A 12,538-nucleotide genomic window follows, 5' to 3' on the forward strand; every position below is an offset into this window, starting at 1 on the left:
TGTCAGGGAGATGGTTATAGTTCATCCTCCTCTGGGCTTGCCTTCCATCCCGAGCACAAAGGGCTTCAAATAGTTTACATGGAGCTTAATGGAAGGAAGCCTGCTGCCAAACTGTGAGATATGTACATGTTACATTCTGCGTCTGAAGAAAGATGTGGGCCCCAAGAGTGTAAACTGTATGATATATTGAAAGAGAAAGGTCGCCTGCATGAGTTTGGGGCAGCCCTGTTGCATGTATGGCTGTGCATATGTTTATCCATATTGAACTGGGGTGGAGGAGTTAATAAATATGCTGGCAGAAAACTCTTAATGGAGCTCTGCAGGATGTAATAGATCACAAGTGGTTTTTTCCCCCTAACTCTTTCTTTCCCTTTTCAACAATTTTCCCAAGCTGTCTGGACCCTATGGAGAAACTTGTTTCAAACAAAGTAATTCAATTCATGGTCTGTGTAGGATAGCTGAAAGATTGTAATGTTCTTTCTCCTGATGGAGAGTCAATTAGAGCTGGCTGAAGTGCTCCATATTCATTACATTGACCATCTGGAGAGGGAACAGCATGTGTTCTTTATGCCATAACCACTGGCAGAGCAGGAACGCAAGATACCAAACATCTCCTGACATTATCTGCTAGGTAACCTTGGACAAGGCCCCTTTTCAGCTCTTTGTGTGCATTTCCCTACATGTTTTTGTGTCCTGTGAATTCCCCGGGGCACTCAGTGCAGGTGAAAAAAAAAAAGAAAAGAAAAGCCCCCTGCAGAGACATGGAAAGTGATCATACCTCCCCTGACTTAGATCTCAACTGAATCTGCTGGATCCGACTGTAGTCTCTAACAGTGTACCAAAGAAGAGTTCTGGTGAAATTACGTTGTCTCATGTTTGTTATTAGCCTTCCCCTAGCTCAGCCAGAAAGCTGCCCTGTCAGCTAAAGATTCAGAGGTTCTGTAACTGACTTGTGCAAGATGCAGGATTTGGCTTCTGGTGGTGTGGCACATCCATCCCTCTGTTAACTGAAGGCACATGTCCACACAAGGAATGCAGCTCTTCAGATGAGAACTTCATGTAATTATGAAATCAGTAGGAGATAAAAATAATTGTTTTCAGTTCCAGATGTCTGTCTTCTTCAGCACTGCAGGAAGATTAAGTGAAAGTCAAGTAGTGCAATAATAAAGCTCAAATGCTCAGCAGGATAACTGATGTTGACCAAAGTACTGGTAGGATCTAGTGAAGTTCAAAGAAAATTCCTTTGCATATTCCTGTTCACCAAAGAGGTCTCCCTCTGTCATTATAAACACATCCATTTCACAAACCTAATTATACAGAGGAGGTGGTTTGCACAGCTATCAACCAACAGGGCTGAACTCCCTCCCATGTGCTGCAAACTTTTAATGAGAGGGGAGCTAAAGCAATTTATGTGAAGTAGAGGTTTGGTTCTTTGGCTAAACTGGCTTTGTTAAGGACTCTTCCCAGCCACAAAACACATACAGTGCATGACTTGGGACAATTTTTCCAACATAAACGTGTTGAAAGGTTGCTTTCTAAAAGCTCCAGTAAGTGCAATCAACTGGTATGTTGTGTCCATGTGTGGGCTTAGGGAGGAAACAAAGGAAAAGTCAGTGGAGGGTTAGGGAAAAGCCAAGAACTAATTGAATAGGGAGCCCATGGTGATTGCACTTTGCCAGATTAATGAGTCACTGTTTGCTGTGCTTTTAGGGCCCGGGAGACCACTAGAAACTCAAAGGAAGCCATGAAGTATTGCAAGTGTGTCTCAGTAGGCAGAGCAACAGCATTGCTCAATTTAGGAGTAAAACTCCATTCTCTGAATAGGCTGCATGAGTTCCAGAATCACACGTGCTTCTTGCAAATCGTCCGAGCTGCTGGGGCTGCACCTCCTCTGAAGCAGCTGTGTTAAGGCCACAGAGAAGAGATTTTGTCATTTAGGGCAGGTCCTAAAGGGGAAGTATGTGGTGTTTAGGCATGGCAGTCCAAAAGTGTGAACCTGTAACCCCTCACCGCAGCTGTTGCTTAGTCCTGAAGTTTCCTCAGCTGTTTGCACTGAATTTCTTACAGGTGCCAAACGTGCTGCTTAGGGCATGGTTCATTCTTCTGTCCGTCTATCCTCGGAGAGTCATGCTCAGAACACAGCAGGACCTTAAAAGGCAGAGGTGTCAGTCACCCCTTTCTAAAATGGCCAGAGGGGATGTACCCAAGTCTTCTGCAGCCCTTCTGTGCCTAGGAGCTCCAGCCCCATCCTTCTAGGGGAGAGTCCAGTAATCAATCTCCCATCAGCAGAGGGAGGCATCATCATCACTTCTCCTTGCAGCTTTTCTGCTTCACTAAAAGGAGTTACACTTGCACTGGGTCTAGAAGAAACTGTGACTTTAGCCTAGTGTTAGGGCATTCATTTGTACCAGAACACATGAATTGTAAGGCCAGCTTCAAGGCTTGTTTATATGCCCTTCAGATTAGTTCCTCGAAAATCAGCATCAGAAGTTATTTTATGCAAAACTTTCAGTATTTTTATGTAATACTTTCAGTAATAAACTTGGCATGGAAAAGTAAGAATGTACTAATGAATATGTTGGTGGAGTAAGCAGGGAAGCGAGGTCTCTTATCAGTATAGGAGATATATCCAATATATCAAATAATACCCTGCAAGGACTAGAGAGGAATTGATGTAATAGGAGTGGGGTGAAATTTAGGTCATGCACATGCGTGCTAACAGCAAGAATTTCTGATACAAGGTGCTGAAAGGAACCAATACTGGAGAAAAGTCCAAATATAGTGAACAATCACGGTTAAATTGTGAAATGTTTGTTTCTGATAGAGACGGGCAAATGCTTCCACGCAAAATACAGATGAAACCTCATCTGGAAAACTGATGATCGAAAGTAAGACTGAATCTGATTTTTACCTCTTAGGACATTGGAGGGTTGTTCATCCATGGATAATTGTCTGTGAATACATTCAGCTACGGGCAAGACAAAGGTTCCTAAGTATCAGCAGAATAAGGCTCACAGCCTTCAACAGGAGAAATGGGAAACCTTGCTGATTTGAGGTGGAAGTTGGCAAACTCATAAAGACAATGCCTGGCATGGCTGCTCATATTAGGAAGGACCGATGTGGTGTCTTCTCTAATGGCCTCTCTGATGACAGTTCCCCTCAGATCTGGTTGCTTGTCATTTCTGCTAAAATGCTTACGTATTTGGAGGGAACACTAGCAAATGGGGAAAAAATGCCAGTTTCTTGTATAAAGCTGTGGAGCTCTTCCAGAGCCCTCTGGCTGATTCGGCTGGAGATGAACCCTTGGCAGGATCTCTGTCACTGGGAGGATTTAATTACACACAGAGGGTAAATCCTGGCCCCAGTGAAGCTGATGGAAGTTTTGCTGTTAATTTCTGCGGGGCCAGGATTTCACCCTGGAAAGGGAGTCAAAAGTACAGGCATGCTTTCTGAGACAGAGGGGCTGATTAAATACAGCTGGTGTACTGCTCTTTTATCAATCATTGATAAAATAGAGCCTTTTAAATACAGGCTTCGGGTAAACTTAACCACAAAATTCAAACGTGCCCTTTTACAAGCTTTAAAAGCAAGATATGTCTGTTTTTTATCTGAAAAGAAAGGAAATCATAATAAGAAATAACTCATACCCACACCCACCCACTCCAAACCCTTGTGGCATTTGGCATTCAGCTTCAATGGGCGATTAAAGCATGGAAAGTCCCATTAAAACGCTCCTAGCTGATACATAAGGCTTCATCCCCTCCGGAGGGCATCCAAAGCTCTGCTCGTCCTTGCTTAAGTCCCAGAGGAACTGCAGCAGGAGCTGCACCTTGGTAGCATCCCGCAGCACAACCAGCACCCAGCAGCACCCTGCAGCATCCCGCAGCATTCCGCAGCACCCTGGCTATTTGCACCCCGGCCTCCCCCCGCGTGTCCCGCTAAGGACGGGGCCGGCCCTTGGTGCCGTAGCCACCTGGCAGGGGCTCTCGCAGCCCCTCTCCTTAAACCTAGGGTCCGCCCGGCCGGGAGGCACGCGTGGGCTCGGCTCCCCCGGCCCACGGAGGGCAGGACAGAGCAAGGTAGGGCAGGGCAGCCCAGCCCCGCCGCTCTCCAGGCTCGGCTCGGCCCGGCCCCCCGAGGCCAGCCCTCCCCCGGCCGGCGCCGAGCGGGACCTGCCCGGGTGGGAGCGGCCGCCCCGCCCGCGGCTGCTCCGCCGCTGAATTTGCTCCGGCCCCTGCCTCTTTTCGCTCGCACCGAGAACTTTGTTTACAGTCCCTTGTGCAGCGAGCTGCATCCCCCTCTTAGGCTCGCTGCGGGCTCCTGGCCGCTGCAGTTCTTGCCCGGCGGTCGAGAGGTAAGGTACGGGACGGCACAGCACCGCACGGCACGGCATAGCGTGGCATGGCTCAGCTCGACATGGCATAGAAGGGCACGGCTCGGCTCGGCTCGGCATGGCATAGAAAGGCTCGGCACAGCTCAGCTCGGCACGGCACGGCTGGGCTCGCAGCACCGGCCCCGCACAAGCCGGCCGGTCCCAGCCGTGCCTGGCGCCGGGCGGCTCCGGGCTCCCCCGGGCCACAACCCCGCAAGGCAGCGGTGCGGGTCTCAGGGCAGCCGCAGGGCTTTCGGCTCCCGGCCGCGTCCCTTCCTTCCCCGGGAGGTGCCGGGGTCGCTGCCACACGCCGTGCTGCGCCCCAGGTGTGCGCGGCGCTCACGGGCGTGTTTGAAGGGTTCGGGATGTGCTGATCAGAAAGTTTGTTGGGGTTGGGGGGGTTGGTTGGCTCCCCTGCTATCCCCTAACTCGGTCTGAAGAATGAAAAAGGTGCGTAAGAGCTCGAATCCGGCAATTAGTTTACCTAAAAACTTGCTGGTGGAAACTTATCTGCATCCCGAGGCTCAGGCAGTTGGCAGGGGTGTAAGGCGTTCTCCTGCCCGTTTCATTAAGGGCCTGATCCTGCAATCTTGTAAGTATAAATTCGAGTTCTGTATTTCCAGGAGTGTTTCCATGAGGAAGAGCTGTGGGATTGTATATAGGATTATTTTAGTGGGTTGAATTCCAGTTCTGTCTCTCCTCTCAGTACAGCCAGACTCCTGTTGCTGTTTTTCATAGTCACTCTAATGCAAAACCAAGTGTGAAACATGGGTATTATGATTAATTGGGATTTTACATAAGCAAAAAAAAGGGTGTCTGCAATGTTACGCAAGATACAGGGAATTGGGTCCAGAGCCTGAAGACATGAAAACTTTAATGTGCTCTGTTGGTTTGGAGTAAATGCAAAAAGGGAAAGGACTGTCGTGGCTGAGAAATACCAGCTCTTTGCAGTCACACAGATCCTCAGTATGTGGGAAGCCCCCTGAGAGCACTATGTTGAAATGAATCAGAGTTAAACCATTGGACTTGTAAGGTATGAATTTCATGTGTTTCTGCTCCTCAGCTTTGTGGTGAGCTAGAGAAGGATGAGGGAAGAAATCCCAACTATAAAAGTTGCTCTGACTGTTAGTGTGTGGGTTTTTTTTCTTATAAAGGCATTAATTAAAAAAAAAAAAAAAAAAAGACCTAAACTCATGTATTCAAGGGCAAATGCAAATAAAATACTGACAGAGCAATTCATCTTCCCAAAGAATGATGCTGGAGAGTAGCTTAGGGGGCACAATTGCACTAGGAAGAGATTTGCACGTGAATGTAACCATTCTTATAATGCGAGTGGAAATTGACTGCAAGATAGTTTCAGAGGTCTGCTTTTGTTTTAATGTAATCTAGATTATTCATCTAAAGTCTTTGTATTTCTGCATTTTCTTCCACACTTTTCAAGAAGTGAAGCTAGTTGTTAGATAGCATGCACAAGAATATAGTCAAGGAGAGAAGCAAGGAGACCTCCGTATTATTAGCTAACTTCAATGATCAGCTAAATATACTTTAGATATGTCACAGGCTTATTCCTAGGAGCCTCTACAGAACAAAATAAGCAGTTTGTGCCTGTGAATGCTTGTACTTGTGAAACATTAGCATGGTCTACAGAAATTAAAAAGCAAAGAAAATTAAGAAAATCATATGAACTCATGCATTGATTTTCATCTCCATTTAGGAGCTTCTGCTTCAGTGTTAAATTGATCCTCCATAATCATGCCCATATAGAATGGGAACATTGAATAAGATCAGCAACATAAATTTCTGCTGCTTTGTAAGTTTTACCCGGTTGCTTGGTGGTTTTGCAGAAGTTTCTGCAGTTGATAACAATTTCCATCACCGCTTTCTGCAAAGTTGTCACAATGCACTGCTGCAGATTCTGCCCAGTCCCTGCCTGAGTTATGAATTTGATTTTAAAATAAAATTAAAATAAGATAATAGAAACAAAGAATATTAAATGTAATAATTATCATTACATTATAATGTATTATTATTATTATTATTTTATATTACTAAAGTTATTATATTACCTAGTTGTTTTTTTTTTACATAGGGGATTATATTACCTAGTTTTTATTATTAGCAGAATAAATAGATGTAAAAGAGAGTTTTGGTGGGAAACATGTTGTCACTGTCAGTTTATAGCTAGGAAGACTGAGGCACAGGAGGTTAAGTGATTTGCTCAAGGCACTGGAAACATAAAAGAGACAACTACACAAGTGTTCTAAATTGGGATTTGGCTCTTTGATTCAAAAAGGTGAAGTGTGTGATAGAAATGGAGTTAAAGAGACTTTTCACTGCAGTAGTTCATGTGCATTCCCTTTTCCTGCCTAACTCTTTCAGGGGCACTTGCCTGGGTTGTGACACTCAGCACTGAGAAGTCACTTGGTCAAAGCTAAATGTTGCGTAGTGCCAGAAATGGGTGACAGCTGCCAAGAAAAGAGGCAGAAACCACTAGGAGAGCCAGAGAGAGAACATCTCCTGCTTCGGTCAGCACACAGTGGGAACTTTTCCGTGCAGGAGTTTTGTTCTTAAGAAGATGATATATATCCAACCACTTTTCTTGTAGGAAACCTCCATACCAGAACACCGTCACCTCTGATTCATCATTCAGCAACATCTGACACTGCAAAGCCTGGAACAGCTCTTTCTGCTGCCTGACTCTGCCTGGAATTGACAGACAAGGCATCTTAAGATGTCTTCCTCTGCTTGCTGAAACCAAGGATTTGTTGTGATGGATTTCTCATGGACCTGGTAGGTGTGCATGCTGATGGAGTTCATGTCTTTTCAGTAAATCTCCATTTACACCTATTAGCTGGTACGGTATGCTTCAGGGTAAAACATTCTTCTCTCTCCTTTATCCCATGTTATCCACAGATTGCCACATAAACACATTCTTCCTCCAAGTCAAAATAGTTCCTTAAGAAAGTACTTCTGGTATGATCAGTGAGAGGATGCTGGTGTTACCCGGTATCTTTGCCTCAACATCTTACCCTGAAACCTGAACCAAGTCACCTGTTGGCACAAGTCAGAAATTATTTTGCTAGGAATGAGGATCTAGTGCCATTTTTTAGGATGAATACCTTTACTCACACTTCAAATAGGTTCTGTTATTTATTTAACTTACAGTATTTCTATAGAGGTTTGTTTATTTGTTTTATATGAATGCCTGTCTGCTTACATCCTATTACAGGCATGAACTGTGCTCCTCGCAAGTCAGCGGGTGTTTTGCCATTGATGTAGTTCTGGTAGTTTAGGAGACTTTTTATTTATTTTTTTTTTCAATCCATGTTAATTTTGACTGTATAAATATCTCTTCTTGCTTCGTAAATCTCTAAAAGATGTCAAAAAGACTTAATGCTCATTGGGGGTGTATCTGAAGCAGACAGACAAGGACTTTGGAAACAGGTGTCCCACAAATTTAAGAATAAGTCATTGAACAAATTGAATTCTACTAAAGGTAAAATCAAAAAAAGATAGCATTTGGGTGGACACATTCTACCACTGTGCTGAAGTTCAGAAATGTTTTGTGGGTAAGTAATGTAGCAACATAATGTCAACAGTCTGAGCCTCACTGTCACATAAATCATCATGGAAAATGCTGAACTTGGGCTTAGATCTGTCTGGAGACAGATTATTGGCTCTCTAGCACAAATCCATAGCTAGTCTCTTTCAACTGATATGAAAGGTTCTGAGTCACACATTATGAAGTAAACCATGAAGTAAAAAGCAACAGTTCCTAAGAAACCCTAAGGCATATAAGGTGCCAGCACAACGTATTTGCTTTGTCTGCTAAGCACTGCTCTGATCCCCTGCCTGCCCTTGGGGATACAAAGTGCCTTCAGTGTTGTCATTAGGGAGGGAAAGGCTACTCGTTCTGGTAGCTGCTGAGCATCCTGCAGGATTGAGCCCTGAAGACATCTGTGTACAAGAGAAAATAATGAGCTAAGTGCTCTTCCTTAGAACAGTAGAGCAAAACTTTGTCTAACCAACTCTGAACTTCCTTCTCTCAATAGTGTTCAAAGAAACTCAAACACAAACTCTCTGACTAGGTACATGGTATAGTCTGGGTGTGGGAGTGTTAAAAATAGAGAAATCCTCTCTCTCGCAAAACACACAGTCAGTTGTATGAGGTAGTGAGATACAAAACCAAGGGCTCTCCACAATGGAGGAATATATCTTAGCAACAAGGCTGGGAGTGGTGGGAAAGGAAAAGGAGAATACAAGTATCTGGCAATTAACTTCCTAGTCACAGATGTGAAGGTGATAAAAGTGATAAAAGCATTACTGCATTGCCAACACTCTTCCTTGTTCTCTGGGCTGCATACCATGCTGTTTGTAACAGCAAAACTACGCAGCCTGTACTGGAGGCTGGTGGAGGAGTCCTGAGAGCTATTCCCAGCAGGGAAACCCAGTGGTTTCCCAGTGGCCCATTCTCTGTTTTGTGTGGTGGGGTGCACAGATCACCCAGCTCAGTCCAAGGCAGTGCAGCAGAAGTAGAGCAGCCCCAGACCAGCAGAGTCCCAGCAGGATAGCAGAGGTTTGTCATCGCAGCTGCAGCAGTGGAGAGCCATGGGCTGGCCTTGCCATGATCGGGTGGCCTGCAGCTCTGCACTGGGCTCCATGGAACCAAAAGCCGTTCTGTTCTGTGGTTCAGATACGATCAAACTGTACGTGCTGCCTGTAGGACCCATAGTGTGTTTTTGATACGAGACAGGAGGAAAGCAACCTGTAACTCAGATGAGTGGATATGACTGTAAATCTTCCTCTTGCACAGTAACATGGATGTGATCTCATGGGCTTATAAGGGACCTATTACTTTTCAGTTAAGCGGATTTAAACGGCAAGCCAACAGTCCAGCAGTGGTGTTGTAACAGTAGGTTCACCAGCTTTGGGCTGGCAGTTCCTGATTGCAGGAAAATGCCTTCATCTCTGTTCTCCTCACACCCACACCTTGTCATGTCCATTTTTTATTTTATTTTTATTTATTTATTTTTTGTAGAGTAACACTTGCTGGTTCATTGTTCAGTGATAGTAGAACAGCTATGCTGCCTCGGTGGGTGGCAAGTTTGACGTGTTGGACATAAAAGATGAGCAGAGGAGTTCAGAACCAGCATGTAAAGAGGGAGATGAATTGGACTGGTTTAGAGAATGAGCTGAAGTTTGGCTTTTCCAGGAAGATAGTTCCGTAGTAGGTCTCAGATTACTTGTCCCTGGGCCAGCAATCTGAGTTGCAGTGTTGTGTCCTGTACAGAGAAACACAGAGGCAGCAGTTCTTACCCACAGCACTCTGTACCTGGCACTGTTGCTGGAGCCTGCAAAGCCACGGGACTGAACTCTCCCATGTGTGACTTCCTTCAGCTCTTTGGAAAACTCAGCTATGATCAATAGTTATAAGTCCCTGGGCAAGCAAACTTTCTTACAGACATCAGTATCTGTACTCATGGGAGTAGCTTCAGCTGTTGATACTAACATCAACAGATCAATAAGAAAGTGATTTAAATATCATTTAATTAAAAAAAATATATAATCTGTTATTGTTCATTGCATGGGAAATGGGAAGTTTTAAAACTTTTTCTCTCAGGATACTTTGCTAGTGAGGGGGGCAACTGGTGATAAAAAAAACGGTACTGTTTGCATTGCCAGTTATGTTACATCCCAGTTCTACACACATTTACTCCACTGCGTTCATGGGAGTAGGTGAATACATCTTAGGGTTCTACGACAGCTAAATCCACTTTTTCTTATGTAAATTTGCTGTCAAGCTGTAATAAGTCCAGCAACAAGTGTACATATAATTCTTTGTAGTATGCGTGCTGTGTACACTTATGGAAACTATAATGTTCAGACTCGCTATCTGGTGATCTCTGCTCCTGCACTGATTTGTTATTTATTTTAGATTTGGGAAAAACAAAACCAAAAGACATAAGAATTCCAAATATGGTATAAAGAAGCAAGCTGATAAAGAAATGTCTTTTTTTTTTCCTTTTCCTTCTTTTTTTTCTGGGGCAGCTCTTGCCATGTTATTGTGATGACCTTCAGAGCAAATCTGTGTACTGTGTGTGGCATAGGTGTATATTATAAAGAAACACTGTGAAAAGGGAGCTTGAGCAACAACAGAACTTGTAAACAAAAAAGTCTGTGGACTTCACCTCCTTGTAGGAAAATGTAAATCTAAATTGCATCCAGAACTACTGGCTTCAGGATGTAATATAAAGTGGGGTTATCCCACAACACTTTGAAGTTGGTGTCTTTCTAGGTCTATGAGTCTCTTCTATCTAGCACTTACACACATTTACAACTACTCTAAGAATTGATTCAGATCCTTCATGGTCAGTAGGATTACAGTCAAGCTTGTGCATAAATTCTTGTGGGGTCAGAGCCTCTGCTTGTCTGCCGTCCTGACTGAGATACCTCCCTGTCCCTGTTTGTCATATAACAGCAGTGCTTTTTATTGAACTCACGCTCTTCTCTCCACAGTGCAATGTGTGTTCAGCAGAGCCTGCTCTAGCCTAAGAACCAACCAAGTCAAGAGAATCAAGATGACAAACGAACCTATTAAAGAGATCTTGGGCACTCCAAAGCATCCTGAGCCTGTAACCACGGAGAAAAGTAATAACAATGATTGCGTGATAACCACCATCCCTCTTGTTAGCGAATGCCAGCTGACTGCAGCCACAGGGGGAGCAGAGCTCTCCTGCTACCGCTGCACCATCCCCTTTGGTGTGGTTATCCTCATAGCCGGCATCGTGGTTACTGCTGTGGCATACAGCTTCAATTCCCATGGATCAATCATCTCAGTGTTTGGATTAGTCCTCTTGTCATCAGGACTCCTTTTGTTGGCTTCTAGCGCAGTGTGCTGGAAAATCAGGCAGCAAAACAAGAAAGCAAAGAGGAGGGAGAGCCAGACAGCACTTGTGGCACATCAGCGAACCTTGTTTGGTTAAAGACAACCATGAGAAGGCTGGACAGAAGACAGAGCCTTGTAAGTCAACTTGACTATTTATCAGTAGGACACATTGCAGGTTTTAATTTAACATTGGAAACGAACTGAAATGGAAACAGAATGGATTAAGAAAGGCTCTTAACAACTCTGCAAACGCTCTTAATGTTTTTCTTACTGCAGACTTAATAGTGATTCTTTCCATGACAGAGGAAAAAAACCTTTTCCTGCATAAAAACTGTTGTTGTAACTGCCATCATCATAACTGCATTCTCCAACATGCTGATTGTGTTGGAAAGGGAACTTGTGGGAACTAAGAAAATAATCTGAACTGACTGAACTGACTTGAAATGCCAGAGATCTCCTTAAAGCACACTGTGACATTTGACCAAGGGAGAAGTCATAGCATTTGAAGTGACTGCAAGTTTATGGTCAGATTGTCTGTGACTTAAATTGTTGCTCAAAAAAAAAAAAAAAAGGCAATACAACCAACCAAACTGCAGATTGCTCAATAAGCTGATTATTATATTTTACATAACTTCCCTCTCCCAATATCTGTGGTACTTTTCCCTTTTTTAAACAACTAATATTAATTTTGTTATACTATTGAATAGCAATAGGTAGAAATGATTAATTATATTGTCTAACCTAAATAACGAGGTATGGTTATAGCTTAAAATATGAGACTTTTTTTTGTAAATTAAAGTGGTCAGACTTAGCACTTTTGATTATTTTGCTATAAAATTAAAAGTAAATTTCATTAAAATAATATTTGGTGCTGCTAGACATTTAGAAAAACTTTTTTTTTTTTTTTTATTGCTCTCAGGATAGCTTGCATCTTCAACTGCTTTATGATTCTTTTTCTTTTTTGTAGAAGATCACCTTTGACAATAACTGTGAACACATATATCACTGAGCCACTCGCTCCCATGATGGCTGTGGCAATGCCACCTCAGAGCACACCTGCTGAATGCGTGCTGCAGTGGGCTGCCTTCTGCAGGTCATCCCCAAGCCATATGCTTCTTCTGCTGAAAACACACAACCATTCCGGCTTAAGTGCTGACTTTTCCTCTGCCCTGCATGGTTTAAGCTTGTTACATCCATAACTTATCCCCGGATTTGCAAAGTGCACTTCGTGTTTTAAATAGAGCAAGCTATATGTACAGGAGGGGATGTTTGGAGTCAGT

At 43.8% G+C, this 12,538-nt stretch overlaps 1 protein-coding gene across 3 annotated transcripts; it reads left to right on the plus strand.

Moving 5' to 3' along the window:
* Nucleotides 1-4,217: 4,217 nt before the first annotated feature.
* On the plus strand, nt 4,218-11,827 carry TMEM100 (transmembrane protein 100). Of its 3 annotated transcripts, none has more exons than XM_032199961.1 (3): nt 4,218-4,359; nt 6,978-7,162; nt 10,889-11,827. In XM_032199961.1, the coding sequence occupies exon 3, from the start codon at nt 10,951-10,953 to the stop codon at nt 11,353-11,355; it is 405 nt and encodes a 134-aa protein (XP_032055852.1). In that variant the 5' UTR covers nt 4,218-4,359; nt 6,978-7,162; nt 10,889-10,950; the 3' UTR covers nt 11,356-11,827. The 3 variants fall into 3 exon arrangements, with proteins under 3 accessions (XP_032055852.1, XP_032055850.1, XP_032055851.1); XM_032199959.1 differs by having other exon boundaries at nt 4,218-4,354; XM_032199960.1 differs by lacking the exon at nt 4,218-4,359 and having other exon boundaries at nt 6,751-7,162.
* Nucleotides 11,828-12,538: the final 711 nt, after the last annotated feature.

The sequence above is a fragment of the Aythya fuligula genome, chromosome 18 (genome assembly GCF_009819795.1).
Source record: "Aythya fuligula isolate bAytFul2 chromosome 18, bAytFul2.pri, whole genome shotgun sequence".
Taxonomy (NCBI): Eukaryota; Metazoa; Chordata; class Aves; order Anseriformes; family Anatidae; genus Aythya; species Aythya fuligula.